General features: G+C 42.9%; 2 protein-coding genes across 3 annotated transcripts in view; both read right to left on the reverse strand.

The window, feature by feature from the left end:
• Nucleotides 1–5,482, reverse strand: part of LOC135508975 (calcium/calmodulin-dependent protein kinase type 1D-like) — a 64,707-nt gene extending 59,225 nt beyond the window's left edge. The window contains exon 1 of one of the 2 annotated variants that reach the window (XM_064929230.1): nt 4,874–5,482. In XM_064929230.1, coding sequence (XP_064785302.1) covers nt 4,874–4,968 — 95 coding nt within the window. In that variant the 5' untranslated portion in view covers nt 4,969–5,482. The remainder of the gene's footprint in view (nt 1–4,873) is intronic. The other variant, XM_064929229.1, reaches the window with a different exon arrangement.
• A 438-nt stretch (nt 5,483–5,920) lies between these two features.
• LOC135508976 (2-oxoadipate dehydrogenase complex component E1-like) overlaps nt 5,921–19,731 on the reverse strand; it is a 38,630-nt gene continuing 24,819 nt past the window's right edge. Inside the window, exons 10-18 of the mRNA XM_064929231.1 lie at nt 19,426–19,510; nt 17,307–17,446; nt 14,954–15,104; nt 14,229–14,335; nt 13,642–13,806; nt 13,370–13,452; nt 10,482–10,648; nt 8,805–8,890; nt 5,921–8,118 (exon numbers count right to left, since the gene is read on the reverse strand). Of these exons, the coding sequence (XP_064785303.1) occupies nt 8,014–8,118; nt 8,805–8,890; nt 10,482–10,648; nt 13,370–13,452; nt 13,642–13,806; nt 14,229–14,335; nt 14,954–15,104; nt 17,307–17,446; nt 19,426–19,510 (1,089 nt within the window). The 3' untranslated portion in view covers nt 5,921–8,013. The remainder of the gene's footprint in view (nt 8,119–8,804; nt 8,891–10,481; nt 10,649–13,369; nt 13,453–13,641; nt 13,807–14,228; nt 14,336–14,953; nt 15,105–17,306; nt 17,447–19,425; nt 19,511–19,731) is intronic.

Genomic DNA, 19,731 nt, shown 5'->3' on the forward strand with positions numbered 1-19,731 from the left:
CACTACCTACTGGGTCTGCTTATACACAACACAGCAGGAGCTACCGGGAGCAGGAACGGCCGGCCTGGGCCCCTGTGGTGTTGACATGGGACTTGGAGGTGCGGGTGTGTCAAAAAAAATACGTTTTTCACCAGAAAAAAACTGAGCTGGGCAGACAGGCAGGGACATGTTGAGATGTAGAGATGACTGGTGTTTAACCTATCCACTGTTAAGACGACAACTCATGATGATGATTCACAGGTGTTTAGAAGAGGCCATTCACATCCACAGCTAAGAATAAAAACAGATGAGGGCATCACAACTTCCTGCCATTACGATCGCCCACTCCCTGTATACAACTGGAGCCTTTTCCACTGCTCCTATTTCATTATGCAACACATATTACTCTTAACTGTGTACTTCATTAAATATGTTTACATGCACAGCAATAATTCAATATTAAACGGATTATGGCATTAGGCAGATTATGCAATAGTCACGTAAACACCTTACTCTGCTTATCCTAATCGGCGTAAGGTCAAAATCGAAGTAAGCACACGCCGAATAAAACACCTAGTTTTCTGAACAATCTTTCAAATGATTGGGACATTATCACCTTAATGGTGTTCCAGTGGTGTATGTGTTATGTGCCAGCTACCAGCCCAGTGAGTCTCCCTCTTTAGTGTGACTGAAGTGAGTTCGGAACACATATGTCTTAGAAGTGGTTTTCAAATACAAAAACTTGTCACCAACCTCAAATGGTCTTATGTACTCCGAGATGAATTTCCCTGCAAGGACAATATAGTTGAATGGAATGGAGTGGAATTGAATTGTGTGGAATGAAGTGGGAAGGAATAGAGTGGAGTGGAATTGTGTTAGGGCTTCGTTTGACCCAAGCCAGGGGTCACAGTCGTGTGTTCAAGTCAATGAGAACAAGTTGCTCCTCCCCGATGGTGATGAGAGGTACAAGCTGTACCTCGGGAGAAGGACAGCCTGTACCTCGGGAGAAGGACAGCCTGTACCTCGGGAGAAGGACAGCCTGTACCTCGAGAGAAGGGGAGGGAAAATTAGGGAAAATGAAGGGCTTTCAAACTGCATGTTCTTTCTTAGCCCTGGGCTAAGCCAAAAAGTGTGCAATCTGAATGCGATTTAGCCTAAGAGATGTAGCATATTGAGAATTATCTCGGATTCTGAACAACAAACAGGCTAAGCCACTATGAAGGGATATCTCCATAGCTGTTTATGGTTTAGCTCTCGTCAAGGCAAATAGCCATCCCCATCAGTGTTGGGACCATTTACATTTCAATGCAGTCAATTCAGGAAGCAACCTGACATTCCAATCAGTTTACACTTCCTGACTGAATCCTGATCCCCATGTTGACCCTGGTGAATGGAGACCAGCAGGGTCGGTTTATTGAAGTTAAGAGTGGCGTACGTGTCCTGCTTGATACCAATCTCCTGATCAAAAACATATTTCCCCCTCTGACTCCTTCAACACCAGATCATATCACATTCTCCCCAAGAGAAGGGGGAGGTGAAGGATGTGTTGTTGCTTTATATATTACCTTTATTTAATTAGGCAAGTCAGTTAAGAACAAATTCTTATTTTCAATTATGGCCTAGAAACAGTGGGTTAACTGCCTTGTTCAGGGGCAGAAAGACATATTTTTCCTTGTCACCTCGGGGATTCGCAACCTTTCAGTTACTAGTCAAATGCTCTAACCCCTAGGCTACCTGCCGCCCCTCCACTCTAACCACTAGACTACCTGCCGCCCCTCCACTCTAACCACTAGACTACCTGCCGCCCCTCCACTCTAACCACTAGACTACCTGCCGCCCCTCCACTCTAACCACTAGTCTACCTGCCGCCCCTCCACTCTAACCACTAGTCTACCTGCCGCCCCTCCACTCTAACCACTAGTCTACCTGCCGCCCCTCCACTCTAACCACTAGTCTACCTGCCGCCCCTCCACTCTAACCACTAGTCTACCTGCCGCCCCTCCACTCTAACCACTAGTCTACCTGCCGCCCCTCCACTCTAACCACTAGTCTACCTGCCGCCCCTCCACTCTAACCACTAGACTACCTGCCGCCCCTCCACTCTAACCACTAGACTACCTGCCGCCCCTCCACTCTAACCACTAGTCTACCTGCCGCCCCTCCACTCTAACCACTAGACTACCTGCCACTCCTCTACTCTAACCACTAGACTACCTGACGCCCCTCCACTCTAACTACTAGACTACCTGCCGCCCCTCAACTCTAACCACTAGACTACCTGCCGCCCCTCTACTCTAACCACTAGACTACCTGCCGCCCCTCTACTCTAACCACTAGACTACCTGCCGCCCCTCCACTCTAACTACTAGACTACCTGCCGCCCCTCCACTCTAACCACTAGACTACCTGCCGCCCCTCCACTCTAACCACTAGACTACCTGCCGCCCCTCCACTCTAACTACTAGACTACCTGCCGCCCCTCTACTCTAACCACTAGACTACCTGACGCCCCTCCACTCTAACCACTAGACTACCTGCCGCCCCTCTACTCTAACCACTAGACTACCTGCCCCCCTCCACTCTAACTACTAGACTACCTGCCGCCCCTCTACTCTAACCACTAGACTACCTGACGCCCCTCCACTCTAACTACTAGACTACCTGACGCCCCTCCACTCTAACCACTAGACTACTTGCCGCCCCACACGGAGGGAATTAAATAGAAGAAAACATCTGTAGGTGAAAGGACTTTGTTTTTCACTTTCTAGAACACACAGCTTATCAATTCAACGGAGAGGGAACCAAGCAGCGCTATTTAGCTTATGCATGTAAACACCCCGCCCTTGACAAAAATCTTGAAAAATAGTTTAGAGGCAGAGAGAGTTTTTGGAAGGCTCGTCTTCCAGTCTCCATTTGGGGAATTTGCCCTTCGAAGTGAGTACTTACATGCTCCCTGTCTGCATCATAACTCACCCACAGCAAAACTGCCATAAGTCAGGCAGCACTAACTGGAGGACCAAAATAAACTCTGGAGGAATTTGTCTGCTCTGACGTAGTACAGTAGTGGAAGCCCAAGAGAATAACAAGAATGAAGAACTAAGCCATGCACGAACATCACCAGCTTCATACCAACTTGTTGCAAGGTTGTGTGTGTGTGTGTGTGTGTGTGTGTGTGTGTGTGTGTGTGTGTGTGTGTGTATATATATATTTGTAAGTTAGTCTCTGATGATAAAGATAATGAAAATGTTCCATACTCCCAGAGGGAGCTGTAAAGTGCCAGGAAACATGTCAGACTGAAGATGATATTATAGCAGTTGACCATACACTCTTAGAAAAACAAAATAATTCCAACCGGGTTTTTCAGCTGTCCCCATATGAGAACCCTTTTTGGTTCCAGGTAAAAACCCTTCTAGGTTTCATGTTGAACCGTTGAACCCACTGTGGAAAAGGTTCTGCATGGAACCCAAAAGGGTTCTACCTGGAACTAAAAAGAGTTCTCCTATGGGGACATCTGAAAAAACCCTTTTAGGTTCTTGATAGCACCTTTTACCTCCCCTAAGAGTGTATTGCCAGTGGCAAATGACGTGAGCAGTTATGCAAGTTGAGCCTGCTCTGAGGTTGTCCCTATTGGGCAGGTCATATTTTATTCTAATAACAACCTAAATGTAAAGAAATCCAGTAGTCCGATCTTTCTGTTTTCCCCCCTGTGTGTAGGTGAAAATAGCTACTTTTTAAAAACATTTTCGAGCAAGTGAAGTGGTCATAATCTTTGGGTAGCCAATATATACTGACTTGCACGGGGGACAAGTACTTTTCATATTATCACAATTAAATACAGATTAGACATGATCATAATTCAGCACCAGGAATCTTCTGTATCTATTCAATGTTATCCAGTCTCACTAGACATCAGAAGACACGTTTTCATCAGCAGGCAGCAACTGACAATCCAATTCTCCTGACCATTTTGATGCTGAAACAATGACTACCATTCACAGAGTCCTGACAATGCATTTAATAACAGATGTTAACTAATGTATTTCTGATTACATACGATATGTAAATTAATAAGAAAACCTCAAGATAATCTATTCTGTAATGCAGGTGCCTTGACACATCACCTTGGACCTGCTTTATAACCCTTTGATCTCTGATATTGATAAATATATATATATTTTTAAATTGTAATTTAGCAGACGCTCTTATCCACAGCGACTTACAGTAGTGAGTGCATACATTTTTAAACGTCTTTTCTCTCGTACTGGTCCCACGTGGGAATCGAACCCACAACCCTGGCGTTGCGCTGCCAACTAAACCAAACGTAACCTAGAGGTAACTGTCGAAATCTATTGAGGCGGACCCGACCGCTTTTCCATCGAACTCCTGCCTTAGAATATACCTATTATTGACAGTTTGGCAACGTGCTTTTGCATTGTTGCATCTAGTAACTGTCGATGTCATAACCATTTGTAGGACACAATAAAGCATCATTCAAAACGTTAGTATTTGCAAAAATCGCACGTACGTCGGCAATATCACATGTCGTATTGTCTAAGCTTCGTTAACAAGAGTAGAGACAATTGCCATTTCCGCTTCTGTTACACTGTATAATCGATTGACAGCGGTCGTAACTAGTTACCCCAGCCACAAAGTCATAAATCATGCTCATTTTTTAAACAATTTAACTTAATAAAATGTAATTTTAAACCTACCTCTAACCAAACTGCTAACCTTATCCTTAAATTAAAACCAAAAAGCGAAACAAAAATGCATTAAGTTTTACGATAGACTTTGTGGCTGTGCTATCTAGAGTAAACCCCCTTGACAGCCGACAACAAAGTTGTAATTTAAGGACCTGTTACAAGATTCTATAGACCACACATTTATTACTCACGTTCCAAGGACTTCTTTGAACTCGAATACCTTCTTGATATCATCGACATTCTTTTTCCAAGATCCCCCCCCAGACTGTCCGTTCTCACTCGCCATGTCGTCACCGGGGAAGACAGACGTGAGAAGATTAGAGGTACCGCTTCACAAAGAATGTCACCTTCTCGTGCAGACTCAGTGGGGATGGTGCCCCGTCTCTAGTCGACACAAAAAGTAGGACTGAATAGGGTTTCTTCCTGATTGTCGCCCAGTTAGTTTTAAACCTTGCTTTACTCAGCCCATCCATACAACCGCTGCGCTGCGAAAGCAAAGGTGTCCTACTCTCCAGTAGGCTACAGCCCTACCACCAGTAGCAGCCTACCTACAGGTTATAACACTAGTCTAATCTTCACGTAACAGACGGGGAGCTCCTTCGCTATTCTGTCTCATTCGCTTTGCAACAAACAACTATAGCTCACTGGATTCCGTTTCGGCTATGTTTACTTGACAGAAAGATAACTCCCGTTGGAGGGGTCGGTCGGTGTCCGTCTGAATTGAAACGCTATTCTATCGAGTCACGCTGCCTGCTTGACCGCGCCTTTGGTTGTTATAGCAATAAGGAGTGGGTGGCTGGGGAGGCCGCTCTCCTCTCATGCCTATGTAGCCGAAAGTGTGCGTGATGAGGATGTATGAGTGAACGATTAGTGTTGGCATTGCACCAAATCCACGACTCGTGTCATTGGAGCAAGTAATGGAGATATATATATATATATATAGTGGACAATGCAAGTGACGGATTTTACATTAATAAAACGATGATGACATTGAACTATGCTTAGTCCTCACAACAAAATGGCAACCCGGAGGGAGTATTTAAAAATCCCCTAGCATTGCTTTTGCCCTAGGCCTTCCTACTTATGCATACAATAGAATGGAAAACACACCAACATGCATGGCCTCAGCCAATCCAAAAGGCTTGGCACGGACTGCCTGCCTGGCCCCTGTTTAGAATAGATCACATATGAGGATCTTTTTTCCCCCTCTCTCCACAAAACAAAAAGGCACAGACAACTCTCAGTTAAATGCAATGGCTGTCTATTTAGAAAACCAATTAGATCTGTTATAGTGTCAGAAAATCTCAAAGGAAGTGAAATGAGTCTTCTGTTCTATTAGGTGTTAATGGGGTGATGGAGCCTCTCCGGTCCGTCTCCCTTGACAGACTGTATTCATTTCTGGGCCCCTGAATCCCAAATCAACCCCTTGCTACTACAGTATACCTTGAAATGAAAATGTACCATTCTGGAGCTTTAGGCCATGCCCAGAAACAATCCCTGGCACCTACCCCCAAATGCACTGGATTCAGAGTAAGACCGTCTCACAGAAAATACTGTGTTTTCTGGGCAGACCTGAATGCCAAATGAGGGCCGAGCCTGTACACCCAGATACCTGTGGATATCTGAGAGGATTTGATGTGTGTAAGCAAGGAGATAAGTAGTATAGCAACAATTCCACTTGTCTCATGAGTAAGATGGATTTATTGCCATATTGTTTACAAACAATCCTCTCAGAAAAAGGGCTTAGTGGTTCGGTGCTGATTTGAATTCATAGTACAACTGAGTCACCCTCAAGAAGCTCAAGGATGCTACTATATTACTGACAATAAGAAGAACAGAGGAATTACAAGACTAGATCTAACGTCTGCTTTAGATAACCAGAAGAAATATTCCCACAACATATGCACAACTGTTTGAGAAAAGTATTCAGTGGTATTTTGTAATAAACACGGAAGGTAGCTACTAAAGAAACTACATGGGGAAAAAAAATTGTGTTATGCAGGTGTGAACTACCTTTTAAAAAGTTCAATGTAGCAGTTTTATAAAATCTCAATATCAAAACATTTCTGGGTACCAATTAAACACCTTTACTATGATCGTTTTCGATTAAAGTAAAAAAAAATAATAAAAAAAAATAGCTTCTTAGCAAAGAGCAATTTCTCAAGCAAGAATTTCGCTTGGACTGTCTGGAAGTGGTCTGAGTGGGGCGTTAGTTTTTGTTACCACGAGATAATAAATTAGAACTCTAATCCAGTAATGGTCAGTATTCACATCAGACTGCTTAAATCGTACCTGTGGCAGTAAAGACAGAATCCACAACAAATGAAACCTTCTGAAAATGAAAACAGAACTGCTACTGAGTTGGGATTAATATGACTCATTTGTAGAGAAATAGCAGCCCTAACTTTCCTAAAGAAATATTAAATAGCTGTGGTGCTGAAAGGCACATTTGTGCAGTAGTTGTTCGCTTGGTGTTTTTTTTTTTCACAATTTAAAACACAATGAAAATCTTTGGATTTCTACACACAAACAAAAATACACTAAATAATATTTTGAAGTTTAAATTTCACACTTTAACTGTATTTTGACATTTTATCATAACAAACGGATGTTGAGGCTGACATTGAAAATAGTAGAAAAACTACAGCAGCTCATGCGGGCAACACCGATGAATGCCTAAGCCCTTTTGATTGACAACCCGAGACAATCTTCTACCTCAAAGAAACAAGATGATAGACTGAACAAGATGATAGTCATATGTCAGGTTAATGAAATCGAATCATAATACTCTGCTGTGTGATAAATCAAAAAAAATCTATGTATAAAACAATGATGCTCTAAACTTAGTGTCTAATGCCGTAATTCAATCTGAACCATATTTAGGTTTTGCTATTTGTCAGTAACCTAATAATGCCTTACAGCTAGTGAATTGAACACAATCAACAACAAAAAATAAAAATAATGGCCCTACGCAATTTCTGACTGTCTACATCACATTGTTTTGTAGTTCCAACTCCATTTCATAATGCTAAACCCATCCCCACGAACCGCCAAACAGCAACTGAATCCGCCACATTGAAAGCTGCCCTTGAGCACTTGTGTTTTGACAACATTTTGAATGGAGAGGATGAGAAGAGGTAGCCTAGCTTCCAGACTGAATCACGACAGTGAAACAAGTTAAGGAAACATAAAACGGATCTGAATTCAGTCTGGATTTTCCAAGATAGAGATGTCATGTGGTTTTACTGGAGCTTCATGAAGTAGTGTTGGGAGTGAGCTTCCATTTTGGGGCCCAAGAGCGTCCATCTTGGGCCCCAGTTGTTCCAGTGGCTCAGGAGGAGAAGGTGGCAGTGAGGACGGCCTCGTTCTGCTGCTGGTGGAGTGCTCCGATGCCCACAGCCGGGGCGGGCAGAGCAGGCCGACTGACCAATCGAAGCTGGGGGAGAGAAGAAATGTATAGTTAATATTTAGTCTCACATGGCACTTCACCCATGTGGGAGACACTGTGAGAACAGACTAGATAACGTCCAGAGATTTCCTGTGTGGCTCAGTCGGTAGAGCATGGTGCTTGCAACGCCAAGCGTCGTGGGTTCGATTCCCACTGGGGCCACCCATATGCAAAAATAGTGGCCCCAGCCGACTTGTAAGTCGCTTTGGACAAAAGCGTCTGCTAAATGGGATATATTATTAAGATTATTATTTCTAACTCATTGTGACCTTATGTCCCAAATAGGGCCGAAGGAGATTAGCCTAAGTAAGTTAGTATTCTCCAAGCAGGATAAGTAATATCCAGAGATGTAAACCCAGTTAAATCTATACTGTGTTTTCCTGGTCCTTCAGACAGGGACAGGGCACACAGAGCCATGGTGTAATGGGAAAGGAAGATACCTAGTCAGTTGTACAACAATGTCTTCAACTGAAATGTGTCTTCAATGGTAACACCACCCAGCACAAGTTATATCTACGACTCCCCACCGGGATTCAATCGCCCGGGTCCGCCCCTCACACGGTTGCTCCCACCTACCTGTATCCCAGTTTGATTTATAAACTGTCTCAATGAAAGTGTCAAATATCCACACAGAAAAACAACCAACCAAAGACAGGGACAGGAACAGGGCTCACCTTGCAGGCCAGCTGCTTCTCAAACCTGGGGGCCACAAACGACCAGGGGCCCATGTTCTGGGGCTCCTCCTGACTCCACACGAACTCTGTATGGGACACACACAAAAACCAAGGTCATTGTCCATTCAAAAAAAAAAAAAAAAAACATGCTCCGTGGAGAATTTCCTTTGAAATAGCTTTTTAGACCAGGTCGAGACTTCATCTGTGTCTGACAAAATCAGCCTATGGTGTCTGTGATAATTAGGGATGACCCGGCATGGGCCAAGCCAGGTGAGGTTGAGGTCAGGTCAGGGTGCCTTAAGCGTCGGTGAACTTGGACAAAAGCAACTGCTAAACAGTATTTTAGATTTAGATACTCAACCCTGCACCTTAGGAGACGTCTGCCCTATGTACACAGACATGGAACACTTTACATAGTGTTTACATAGTGTTTACATAGTGTTTACATACAGTTTACATACAGTTTACATACAGTTTACATACAGTTTACATACAGTTTACATAGTGTTTACATAGTGTTTACATACAGTTTACATAGTGTTTACATAGTGTTTACATAGTGTTTACATAGTGTTTACATACAGTTTACATACAGTTTACATACAGTTTACATACAGTTTACATACAGTTTACATAGTGTTTACATAGTGTTTACATAGTGTTTACATACAGTTTACATAGTGTTTACATACAGTTTACATAGTGTTTACATACAGTTTACATACTGTTTACATACAGTTTACATAGTGTTTACATAGTGTTTACATAGTGTTTACATACAGTTTACATACTGTTTACATAGTGTTTACATACTGTTTACATAGTGTTTTACCCACTTCATATGGATATACTGTATTCTAGTCAAGGCTTATTCTGTATAACTACTGCTGTACATACCTTTTCTATTCATATACTGCCCACAAATGTCTATACACACACCATCCTTTAATCATGTTTAAATAAATAAATATACACATATATTTACAGTCGGGACTCAGACATTGCTCGTTCTAATATTTCTTAATTCCTTTCGATACATTTAGGAGATTTTTGTGTGTTGTTAGGTATTACTGCACTGAGCTAGAAACAAACAATTTTGCTACAACTGCGACAACATCTGCAAAATATGTGTACGCAACCAATACATTTTTATATGATAGTAAAAATCGAATCAAATTTATTTGTCACATACACATGGTTAGCAGATGTTAATGTGAGTGTAGCAAAATGCTTGTGCTTCTAGTTCCGACAGTGCAGTAATATCTAACATGTAATCTAACAATTTCACAACAACTACCTGATACACACAAGTGTAAAGGAAGGAATAAGAATATGTACATAAAACTATATGAATGAGCGATGGCCGAACGGCATACGCAAGATGCAGTAGATGGTATAGAGTACAGTATATACATTTGAGATGAGTAATGTAGGGTATGTAAACATTATATAAAGTGGCGTTGTTTACAGTGGCTAGTGGTACATTTTTACATACATTTTTTCATTATTAAAGTGGCTAGAGATGAGTCAGTGTGTTGGCATCAGCCACTCAATGTTAGTGACGGCTGTTTATCAGTCTGACGGCCTTGAGATAGAAGCTGTTTTTCCAGTCTGTCGGTCCCAGCTTTGATGCAGTAGTGTTTGAGGTAAGTAGTGGCCGAGTCAGGTACAGCCTACCTTTAGCATTGGTGTACTTGTTCAGCTCCTGCTGCAGGGCCTCCAGAGGAAAGGGACACAGCTCCTCCAGTCTGATCAGTGCTGTGGTCTGAGTGACAGCTGACGTTTCCCTCTGCTTCAACAGGGCATAGTAGTGCTTTCCTGAGCACAACACCACCTGCTGGACACTACAGGGATAGAAGGAACAGGATTATTAAATCAAACCTGGACAGCAATATTATACACAGAGTACCAAACATTAGGAACATCTGCTCCTTCCATGACAGGCTGACCAGGTGAAGTCCAGGTGAAAGCTACGAGGCCTTACTGATGTCACTTGTTAAATCCACATCAGTGTAAATGTAGCGGAGGAGAAATTAAAGACATGGATTATGTATGTGTGCCATTCAGACAGTGGACGGGCAAGACAAAATATTTAAGAGCCTTTGAAGGGGTATGGTAGTAGCTGCCAGGGGCTTGAGTGTGTCCACAACTGTAACGATGCTGGGTTTGTCAATGTCAACGGTTTCCTGTGTGTATCAAGAATGGTCCACCACCCAAAGGACATCCAGCCAACTTGACACAACTGTGGGAAGCATTGGAGTCAACATGGGCCAGCATCCGTGTGGAACGCTTTCGACACCTTGGGCTTCTGAGTGATGCAGCGGTTTAAGGCACTGCATCTCAGTGCTAGAGGCATCACTACAGACCCTGGTTCGATTCCAGTCTGTATCACAACCGGCCGTGATTGGAAGTCCCATAGGGTGGCGCACAATTGGCCCAGCATCGTCCGGGTTTGGCCAGGGTAGATCGTCATTGTAAAATAGAATTTGTTCTTAACTGACTTTCCTAGTTAAATAAAGGTTAAATAAAATAAATCAAAAACCTTGTAGAGTCCATCCCCCGATGAATTGAGTCTGTCATGAGGACAAAAGGGGGAAGCAACTCAATATCAGGAAGGTGTTCTTAATGTTTTGTCACTTTTTGGAACCATGACACACCTTGATGGGATATAAAATTCTGCAGCAACCCTAAGATTACCTTATTAAATTAACCAAAGATTTCCCTATTAAATTAACCAAAGATTTCACTATTAAATTAACCTAATATTTTCCTGTAACAAATATTTTTTATATAGATTAAATAAGGTTTATTTGAAATATTTTCATAGTTCCTTAACTCATGATGATAAAAGCATCCCGAGAATCCGGCCAGAATTTTTGTTCAGGTTTTTAATTTTGAACTGTTTTGGCTACAGACAAGCATTTTTTTTCGCATTGTAAAGTTGGGACCAGAGTCCCCAAGCCATGCTCCGTTTGTTTCTATGGCAGAGGCTGTGGTATAAGCTACACCCAGAGACATATATTAATAAATAAATAAATTGTAAATAAATAAATGACTCTGGCTAAGCCTAATCAGATTTGTCTGTGCGAATTGTTTTCACAAAGTGAAATGATACAAATGACTTTGCTTGTGAAACAACCTGAATGGACTTGAAGTATTTAGACCCTTTAATCAGTACTTTGTTGAAGCACTTTTGGCAGCGATTACAGACTCGAGTCTTCTTGGGTGGGACGCTACAAGCTTGGCACACCTGTATTTGGGGAGTCTCTTTCATTCTTCTCTGCAGATCCTCTCAAGCTCTGTCATGTTGGATGGGGAATGTCGCTGCACAGCTATTTTCAGGTCTCTTCAGAGATGGTTGATCGGGTTCAAGGTGGGGCTCTGGCTGGGTCACTCAAGGACATTCAGAGACCCATACCCACTCCTGCCTTGTCTTGGCTGTGTGCTTATGGTCGTTGTCCTGTTGGAAGATGAACCTTCAGCCCAGTCTGAGGTCCTGAGCACTCTGGGGCAGGTTTTCATCAAGGATCTCTCTGTACTTTGCTCCGTTCATCTTTCCTTGGATCCTGACTAATCTTCCCGTCCCTGCCGCTGAAAAACATCACCACAGCATGATGCTGCCACCACCATGCCTCACCATAGGGATGGTGCTAGGTTTCCTCCAGACGTGACGCTTGGCATTCAGGCCAAAGAGTTCAATCTTGGTTTCATCAGACCAGAGAATGTTGTTTCTCGTGGTCTGAGAGTCCTTGCAGCCTGTCATGAGGCTTCTACTGAGGAGTGGCATCAGTCTAGCCACTCTACCATAAAGGCCTGATTGGTGGAGTGCTGCAGAGATGGTTGTTCATCTCCACAAAGGAACTCTGGAGCTCTGTCAGTGACCATCAGGTTATTGGTCACCTCCCTGACCAAGGCCCTTCTCCCCCGATTGCTCAGTTTGGCCGGGCGACCAGCTCTAGGAAGAGTCTTGGTGGTTCCAAACTTCTTCCATTTAAGAATGACGGAGGCCACTGTGTTCTGGGGGACCTTCAATGCTGCAAACATTTTTTGGTACCCTTCCCCAGATCCGTGTCTCGACACAATCCTGTCTCAGAGCTTTACGGACAATTCCTTTGACCTCATGGCTTGGTATTTGCTCATGGCTTGGTACATGCACTGTCAACTATGGGACCTTACATAGACAGGTGTGTGCCTTTCCAATCAAGTTGCGGAACCATCTCAAGAATGATCAATGGAAACAGAATGCACCTGAGCTCAATTTTGAGTCTCATAGCAGAGGTTCTGAATAGTTATGTAAATAAGGTATTTCTGTTTAGAATTTTTTTTGCTTTGTCGTTATGGGGTATTAAGTGTAGAATGATGAGGAAAATGTTGTATTTAATCCATTTTGGAATGCGGCTCGAACGTAACAAAAATGTGGAAGAAGTCAAGTGGTCTGAATACTTTCGGAATGCATCTATATAATGTATCTATCACATCCTAGAACCTTCTATTGGTTCCAAATGTAAATGACTTTCTGACGGTGTACTATTTGATGGAGATTGGTATTGTGGGTCCTTCTTTACCTTGCTGGTGTGACTGAGGGGTCACCAATCACAGGCTTGAAATATGTACCAGGAGCCATGTCAACCAGACTGGATGTTGCTCCCTACAGGTAGAAAAGGGGAAGGAAATACAACTCAGTCATTAAATATCTCCTGATCTATAAATAACTAGTCACTATGTGAGAAGATGAGTGTTTCTGCACCTCTCCTTGCCCAAACGGATCCCCTCAAATAGCCTAAATGTCTACTTTATGGCTTGATTGTATTAGAGGTTGAATATTTGAATGTCTTACAGAGAATCGGAGCAGAGTCTTGGGCCCGGCCACGATGAGCGGCTTGCGGAAGTTGCGTATCATTTGTCGTCTCAGCAGGTGGAAATACTGTGCTGGAGTCGTAGGGTTGACAACGCCCATGTTGACATTGTCACCATCCACCCCCTCCTCTTTACTGTCACACAGCTGGGGAGATGACGAGAGATAGACACACGGTTCAATGATCATCATACGATCAGCTGTATTGAGTAGCTAGTTTTTTCATATATATATATTTTATTTTTATTTAACTAGGCAAGTCAGTTAAGAACAAATTCTTATTTTCAATGACGGCCTACCAGGGATTTGGTAGGCCGTCATTGAGCTCGGGGATTTGAACATGAAACCTTCCGGTTACTAGTCCAACGCTCTAAACACTAGGCTACCCTGCCACCTCAATAACAGGTTCTTAATCAAAAGTTGTTCCTCAATTCCTCACCTCCTCTCCCCTCATTCCTCCCCTATTGGGATTTTGAGAAGGAGGTGAGGAGAGCAGAGAAACTGAAGAGGAAAGACGTTAGACAAAAAGAAGCCCAGCCAAACAAATTGGGATCGGCTGTCCTCCTCACCTGTAGGAACCTCTCTATACGGCATGAGGAGTGTTCAGGTCCGGCTCCGTCATAACCATGGGGCAGCAGGATCACCATCCCACACTGCAGCAGCCACTTAGCCTCACCTGGGAGAGACAGGGAAACGTTTCAATCAACCCCTAATGAGACCAGTCTCCATCTAGTGATTATGAAGGTTTTATGAAAGCTGTATGAAGCCTTTACGTATCTCACAATGCAGCAGCTACTAAACCTATTGGAGTAGGAACCACAAACACAGCTCAGAGTTATCTGTGAGTGCATCTATGTAGTATTAATCAAGTCTGCTCTATAAAGCCTTTTATATGTCGTCGTTAGACAACAGCCTATTGTCTCTACTCGGACATGAAGATGAGAAAATGTGTTGCCTCCATATTCCGTTCATTCAGCTACTTCCTTCAAACCCTCCTCATTTGGTTCTAAAGTTTGCTGGGCCGATTTCCTGGACATGGATTGAGCCAAGCCCTGGACTCAAAACCACTTTCAAATGGTAAACATGTTATTTAGTCCAGAACTAGGCTTTGTCCAGGAAATCTGGACAAAGATTGTCCAGGAAACCGTCCCGATAGGTATACTGTGCACCACGAGTGGTTAGAATGAACCCGGTCCATCATGTACAACTGTCTGTAAATACAGGAACTAACCTAAAAATAGCCCTTGGCTACAGGAAGTGATATTAATTCCAATAATTAACCAGAGTATCATACCTCCGGAGATGAAGGTGTCGAAGATGATCTGAGCTCCGTTGAAGAAGTCACCAAACTGAGCCTCCCAGATGGGCAGGAGTTTAGGCTGGGCGATGGCCATGCCGTATTCAAAGCCCAGCACGGCCTCCTCAGACAGAGCACTGTTACACACCTGGGTGACACACACACACACACACACACACGCTCTATAACAAGTTTAACCAGTAAACAGTAGAAGATAGTGGTTTAGTTATAGTGAGCATGTGACTGTTTCAGTTGTACAGCGGTGGGCAACAGGAGGGATTTTCTTTGGCCCCGCTGAAAAGTTTCAGTAAATCATTTTTATATTATTATTATTTTAGTTTTTTAGTCACAAAACCAAAATCACCAGGAATTCAGATCGTGTCTCAATGTAATTCAAGGTATGAAATGTATGTATTTGAAAAGAACAAATCTCTTTTTAGGATTAGTTGTGGTATATTTGAAGTGTACAAATCAACATAATTATATTTCTGGTCCTCCAAACCAACAACAAAAAGCATCCAGGGGCTGATTCTAGTTGCCTGTCCTGCAGCAGTAATACTGACAGGACTCTTTACAACTGTAACGCTGATTCTAGTTGCCTGTCCTGCAGCAGTAATACTGACAGGACTCTTTACAGCTGTAACGCTGATTCTAGTTGCCTGTCCTGCAGCAGTGTTACTGACAGGACTCTTTACAACTGTAACGCTGATTCTAGTTGCCTGTCCTGCAGCAGTATTAATACTGACAGGACTCTTTACAACTGTAACGCTGATTCTAGTTGCCTGTCCTGCAGCAGTAATACTGACAGGACTCTTTACAGCTGTAACGCTGATTCTAGTTGCCTGTCCTGCAGCAGTAATACTGACAGGACTCTTTACAACTGTAACGCTGATTCTAGTTGCCTGTCCTGCAGCAGTATTAATACTGACAGGACTCTTTACAACTGTAACGCTGATTCTAGTTGCCTGTCCTGCAGCAGTATTACTGACAGGACTCTTTACAGCTGTAACGCTGATTCTAGTTGCCTGTCCTGCAGCAGTAATACTGACAGGACTCTTTACAACTGTAACGCTGATTCTAGTTGCCTGTCCTGCAGCAGTATTAATACTGACAGGACTCTTTACAGCTGTAACGCTGATTCTAGTTGCCTGTCCTGCAGCAGTAATACTGACAGGACTCTTTACAACTGTAACGCTGATTCTAGTTGCCTGTCCTGCAGCAGTATTACTGACAGGAATCTTTACAGCTGTAACGCTGATTCTAGTTGCCTGTCCTGCAGCAGTATTACTGACAGGACTCTTTACAGCTGTAACGCTGATTCTAGTTGCCTGTCCTGCAGCAGTAATACTGACAGGACTCTTTACAGCTGTAACGCTGATTCTAGTTGCCTGTCCTGCAACAGTAATACTGACAGGACTCTTTACAACTGTAACGCTGATTCTAGTTGCCTGTCCTGCAACAGTAATACTGACAGGACTCTTTACAACTGTAACGCTGATTCTAGTTGCCTGTCCTGCAGCAGTAATACTGACAGGACTCTTTACAGCTGTAACGCTGATTCTAGTTGCCTGTCCTGCAGCAGTAATACTGACAGGACTCTTTACAGCTGTAACGCTGATTCTAGTTGCCTGTCCTGCAGCAGTAATACTGACAGGACTCTTTACAGCTGTAACGCTGATTCTAGTTGCCTGTCCTGCAGCAGTAATACTGACAGGACTCTTTACAGCTGTAACGCTGATTCTAGTTGCCTGTCCTGCAGCAGTAATACTGACAGGACTCTTTACAGCTGTAACGCTGATTCTAGTTGCCTGTCCTGCAGCAGTAATACTGACAGGACTCTTTACAGCTGTAACGCTGATTCTAGTTGCCTGTCCTGCAGCAGTAATACTGACAGGACTCTTTACAGCTGTAACGCTGATTCTAGTTGCCTGTCCTGCAGCAGTAATACTGACAGGAATCTTTACAGCTGTAACGCTTGCCGTCTGGGGAAGGAGATGAGGACCAATGCGTAGCGTCGTACGTGTTCATCTTATTTAATGTAAACTGAACACTGAATAACAAAACAACAACGAAAACAACCGAAACAGCTCTATCTGGTGCAGACACACATAGACAGTAAACAACAGGCTACCGAAATATGGTTCTCAATCAGGGACAACGATTGACAGCTGCCTCGGATTGAGAACCATACCAGGCCAAACACAGAAATAGAAAATCATAGACAAACTAACATAGACAACCCTCCCAACTCACGCCCTGACCATACTGAAACAAAAGAACTAAAGGTCAGAACGTGACAACAACGTGGTTTAGGGGGAAGGTACATATGTGTTATCTATGTGTTAAATACCTCCATGAATCCTTTCTGTTCAGGGTCTATGTGGTTTAGGGGGATGTACATATCATTTGTGTCCTGACAAACTATCATGGCATGTCTCTGACTGAAGGTGCCTCTCCCAACGTCCTGCCCACTGATGCGAATGTTGAACCCTGCAGAACAGAATAAACACATTCTTACAAAACATGAAGGAATTACACATAGAAATGACAACAACAAAACAATGTGTTGTTCTAAGTATTGACATTTTATGGAAATGTTCAGTCTGGAAAACCTAAATCTATCAAGCAATTTCTGTAAAATATAATAAATATAATAAAATCAATCCCTTTTTGTTTCCACTATCATGCCAAAAAACAAACACACCAAACTATGCTGGCTCAGGTACAGTTGAAGTCGGAAGTTTACATACACCTTAGCCAAATACATTTAAACTCAGTTTTTCACAATTCCTGACATTTAATCCAAGTAAAAATTGCCTGTCTTAGGTCAGTTAGGATCACCACTTTATTTTAAGAATGTGAAATGTCAGAATAATAGTAGAGAGAATGATTTATTTCAGCTTTTATTTCTTTCATCACATTCCTAGTGGGTCAGAAGTTCACATACACTCAATTGGGTCAAATGTTTTGGGTAGCCTTCCACAAGCTTCCCACAATAAGTTTGGTGAATTTTGGCCCATTCCTCCTGACAGGGCTGGTGTAACTGAGTCAGGTTTGTAGGCCTCCTTGCTCGCACACACTTTTACAGTTCTGCCCACAAATTTTCTATAGGATTGAGGTCAGGGCTTTGTGATGGCCACTCCAATACCTTGACTTTGTTGTCCTTAAGCCATTTTACCACAACTTTGGAAGTATGCTTGGGGTCATTGTCCATTTGGAAGATCCATTTGTGACCAAGCTTTAACTTCCTGACTGATGTCTTGAGATGTTGCTTCAATATATCCATATCATTTTCCTTCCTCATGATGCCATCTATTTTGTGAAGTGCACCAGTCCCTCCTGCAGCAAAGCACCGGCTTGCACGCCTCCACCTTTTCCCTCCAAACATAACAATGGTCATTATGGCCTAACAGATCTATTTTTGTTTCATCAGACCAGAGGACATTTCTCCAAAAAGTACGAACTGTGTCCCATGTGCAGTTGCAAACCATAGTCTGGCTATTTTATGGCGGTTTTGGAGCAGTGGCTTCTTCCCTGCTGAGTGGCCTTTCAGGTTATGTCGATATAGGACTCGTTTTACTGTGAATTTAGATACTTTTGTAACTGTTTCCTCCAGCATCTTCACAAGGTCCTTTGGTGTTGTTCTGGGATTGATTTGCACTTTTCGCACCAAAGTACGTTCATCTCTAGGAGACAGAACGCGTCTCCTTCCTGAGCGGTATGACGGCTGTGTGGTCCCATGGAGTTTATGCTACTATTGTTTGTACAGACTTGTGGAGGTCTAAAAAGTATTTTCTGAGGACTTGGCTGATTTCTTTTGATTTTTCCATGATGTCAAGAAAAGAGGCACTGAGTTTGAAGGTAGGCCTTGAAAATACATCCACAGGTACACCTCCAATTGACTCAAATTATGTCAATTAACCTATGACATCATTGTCTGGAATTTTCCAAGCTGTTTAAAGGCAGTCAACTTAGTGTATGTAAACTTCTGACCCACTGGAATTGTGGAACAGTGAATTATAAGTGAAATAATCTGTCTGTAAACAATTGTTGGAAAAAGGACTTGTGTCATGTACAAAGTAGATGACCTATTTATTTTTATTTTACTAGGCAAGTCAGTTAAGAACAAATTCTTATTTTCAATGACGGCCTAGGAACAGTGGGTTAACTGCCTGTTCAGGGGCAGAACGACAGATTTTGTACCTTGTCAGCTCGGGGATTTGAACTTGCAACCTTTCGGTTACTAGTCCAACACTCTAACCACTAGGCTACCCTGCCGCCCCTAACTGACTTGCCAGAACTATAGTTTGTTAACAAGAAACTTGTAGAGTGAAAAAGTTGAAAAACAAGTTAATGACTCCAACCTAAGTGTATGTAAACTTCTGACTTCAACTGTATATGGTGGATGCATAAACTGGCCAGCTCAGTACAGCTTGGTTTGGCTTTGTGGTGTAAAAAGTCTGACTGACCTTGGCAGAGCAGAGACCCAAACGCCATGGCCTCAGCAGTGGACCAGTCCAGATTAGTTCCATTCTCCACCTTCGCAAGGCGACCCTGAGAGGAGAACACAACAGATCTGTTTTCATAGAGCTTCAGACAGTCTTTAAAACGAGAACAGCTCGATCAAAGAACAACAACAGACTGCACTGTTCACACTAGTGAGGCCTGCCGTCACCCAACTGCATTTGGGCTTCAGAAAAGCACTATATTGCTGAAAGCAAATCAAATCAAAGTTTATTTGTCACGTGTGCCGAATACAACCGGTGTGGACCTTA

The sequence above is a fragment of the Oncorhynchus masou genome, chromosome 22 (genome assembly GCF_036934945.1).
Source record: "Oncorhynchus masou masou isolate Uvic2021 chromosome 22, UVic_Omas_1.1, whole genome shotgun sequence".
Classification (NCBI taxonomy): Eukaryota; Metazoa; Chordata; class Actinopteri; order Salmoniformes; family Salmonidae; genus Oncorhynchus; species Oncorhynchus masou.